The 2995-nt window shown below is 41.2% G+C and overlaps 1 protein-coding gene across 1 annotated transcript in view; it reads right to left on the bottom strand.

Annotated features, from left to right (window-relative positions):
* Positions 1 to 372, bottom strand: part of LOC139693267 (uncharacterized) — a 31013-nt gene extending 30641 nt beyond the window's left edge. Inside the window, exon 1 of the mRNA XM_071591376.1 lies at positions 225 to 372. Coding sequence (XP_071447477.1) covers positions 225 to 328 — 104 coding nt within the window. The 5' untranslated portion in view covers positions 329 to 372. The remainder of the gene's footprint in view (positions 1 to 224) is intronic.
* Between the last annotated feature and the right edge of the window lie 2623 nt (positions 373 to 2995).

The following is a 2995-nucleotide window of genomic DNA, read 5'->3' as shown; positions in this document are numbered from 1 at the left end:
GTATTACTATCATTATTGACTACAATATTTTATTTTGAAATAAAAGAACTGCATATGGATATCTAAACAAATAACTTTATAATGTTTTTTTTCCCTAAGGTGATACATTTTCTTAAATTACCTTTCGCACTTCTCACTAAGTACCCCTGGAATCCCCACCGCGCTTAAGAGGGTTAACAGGCGATGTTGTTCGGGTGAAATCACATATACTTGTACAGGCATACCTTTGCTCCTTTGCTGTTGTTTTGGGCTGCACCAGGGCAATGCCTTGACGTTGGGAGAGGTGCGAAAGGTACTTTATAGCTTTGGAAGCCTTGTCCTCATTCATTGAAGTCAGAATTACCTTTGACCCTCAATGCCTCGTTGACTTTCTTCATGTCAACCTGACCCAAAAACACAGAGAAATACAATTTACACACTATGTATTTATGTGATACATGAGTGTCTACATGCATACAAGGTGCGTATGGAAAATAATGGGAATTTTAACAGTTCGCAAGTGTCCTATAGTCAAAAATATCTTCTAAGTACGTTGGTATACATGTTACATGTTACAATGTTAAATTGAAAGACCATCCGTTTCTTAGACTTGATTTACAATTACCAGAGGAACCCACACTCGATTATTTCAATTTAAAAATTAACCAAATCGTCGCACCAAACTTGAATTAACCACAAAACCAGCATTTTAACATAAAAAACTCACATTTAATAAGATTAAACAAACAATCACAAATGTTTATACATCTTTAATATAATTTATACTACTGTTTGTTCACATTTTGATTCTAATATTTAAATGATAGAGAAAAAAAACCTCGCTATTCCACATTGAAAAAAAGGCTTAATGCGCGTTGTCTTCCGAAAATGACATATATTTTGAAATTTGCATTTTACATGTTACAATGTTGAATTGAAAGACCATCCGTTTCTTAGACTTGGTTCACAATTACCAGAGGAACCCAAACTCGATTATTTCAATTAAAAATTAAACAAATTGTCGTAATGAACTTGAATTAACCACGAAACCAGCATCCTAACAAGTGAACTCACTTTAATTGTATTAAGATTACAAAGTATCTTTCTGCTGTCCTTTATTCTCGTACAACCGGTTTCAACGCTCAAGGGGATTGAGATGGTGCAGGGCTTACGTACTGGCTTCCCACCCTGAGGGCCCGGGTTCAAATCCCAGTGGCGGTGTTGAATATTTTTCAGGGAAATTCCGATCCCTGCTTGAGTTGCTTTGTGGAGGGCACTTTGAGTGAGTACGCCGTCCGTCGGATGGGACATGGGACCCCTTGGGGCCTTTCGTAAAGAGTAGTAACCGGGTTTCTCTCTCCACCCCTTCATCCTTTCCTGTCCTAATGGCACAAATGACCTCAGCTGTCGGTCGCCTCCCCTAAATACTACTATTACTATTATTATTCAACGCCCAAGCGCCTACATCAGGTACATACAGGATTCGTGCGGAAAAATAAGTGTACTTACTCCTGGGCTGGGCGCACCGCTCCAGGCGCGCCCAGCACCGCTCTGACGGGCTGCGATTGGAGGGGGGTATGTTGGCAAGCGACGCTGAAAAAGGCAGTCGGCTCTGAGCTGTGGTGTAGTGAGGAGCTCTGTTAACGCGAACCTCCACGCTCGACCCACGTCACGGAACGCGATGCCGAAGCAGCGTTATTCCATCAAATTTGCGGTAAAGCTTGGGAAATTGTCTACCGAAACTGTTTTTATCTACATTTGGTCTACAATTTATTGTTTGAATACCTCTCCCCATTCATGGAAGTACCCCTTTCCCTCACAGATAGACCCAAAAAACCCACCACCCCGCTGTGAACCAACCAATCACCTTTCCTGACACTTAACACCTCTCTCCCCCATCCCAATCAACCCCTATTGCAACCCCACTTCCTTCCCTCCCTCTTTCTCCCCCTCCCTCTCTCACTCACCCCTCCGCTCCCTCACGAATGCCACATAAATGGACTGCAACTTGTTTAATTAGTACCTGATGATGACGTTTGAGCCTTGAAACTAGTTGTAACGTGAATAAAAGGATAGTGGAAAGATACACTGTATTCTTTGTTAAATAAAAATGAATTTCCACAAGGTTGAGCCGGGAACAATTGAATAGGTAAACTCACATTGAATATTATTAAACAAACAATCACAAATGTTTATACACCTTTAATACGAGGGTCATCCGGAAAGTAGTACCCGTTCGTGCCGCATGAAGTGCTGACGACACGAGTAGCCGCTGGACGAGGTCAGATAGCTTCAGTGGCTTGTCTGCCTTCTCTGAGCCAAGTTGCGTGACGCTAGCATTGCCTGTGTTGTTTCTGTGATTGTTTACAATGTTTAAAAAAATTGAGAACGCCGCCAGTTGTGAAGTGAGGGCAGTGATTAAATTCCTCAATGCAAGAAACGTTCGCCCATGTGATATTCATCGCCAATTAAAGGAGGTGTATGGAGACAATGTAATGGACAAGTCGTCTGTTCGGCGGTGGTGTCGCAACTTCAACATGGGGAGGGGGAACACACATGACGATGAGCGTTCGGGGAGACCGTCTGTCATTACAGACCAACTGGTGAGCTCAGTTGACGAATTCGTGAGGAACGATCGGCGCGTCACAATTGATGACATCTGTGAGCATTTTCCCAATGTTTCTCGAACAATTGTTCATGAAATTGTTAAACACCATCTGCATTATGCAAAAATTTGTGCAAGATGGGTCCCTCGCGTATCTCAATGAGCTGGCGGCGAAGGACTATGCAGCAGGAATACAGAAACTTGTCACACGTTATGACAAATGCCTTAATTTGCTTGGAGATTATGTTGAGAAGTAGTTTAAAGTATCCTCTTTCAAATAAAATTTTTTATGTTTGTTAATATTTACTTTTGTGTCTTTATTTCACGAACGGGTACTACTTTCCGGATGACCCTCGTATATATATATATATATATTTAATATTCATATTATTATTTATATTATTATTTAAT

Source organism: Hetaerina americana, unplaced genomic scaffold, assembly GCF_022747635.1.
Source record: "Hetaerina americana unplaced genomic scaffold, ioHetAmer1.1.p SCAF_45, whole genome shotgun sequence".
Classification (NCBI taxonomy): domain Eukaryota; kingdom Metazoa; phylum Arthropoda; class Insecta; order Odonata; family Calopterygidae; genus Hetaerina; species Hetaerina americana.
Note: the sequence above shows the minus strand (reverse complement) of the source record. Positions and strands in the feature narration are given on the sequence as shown.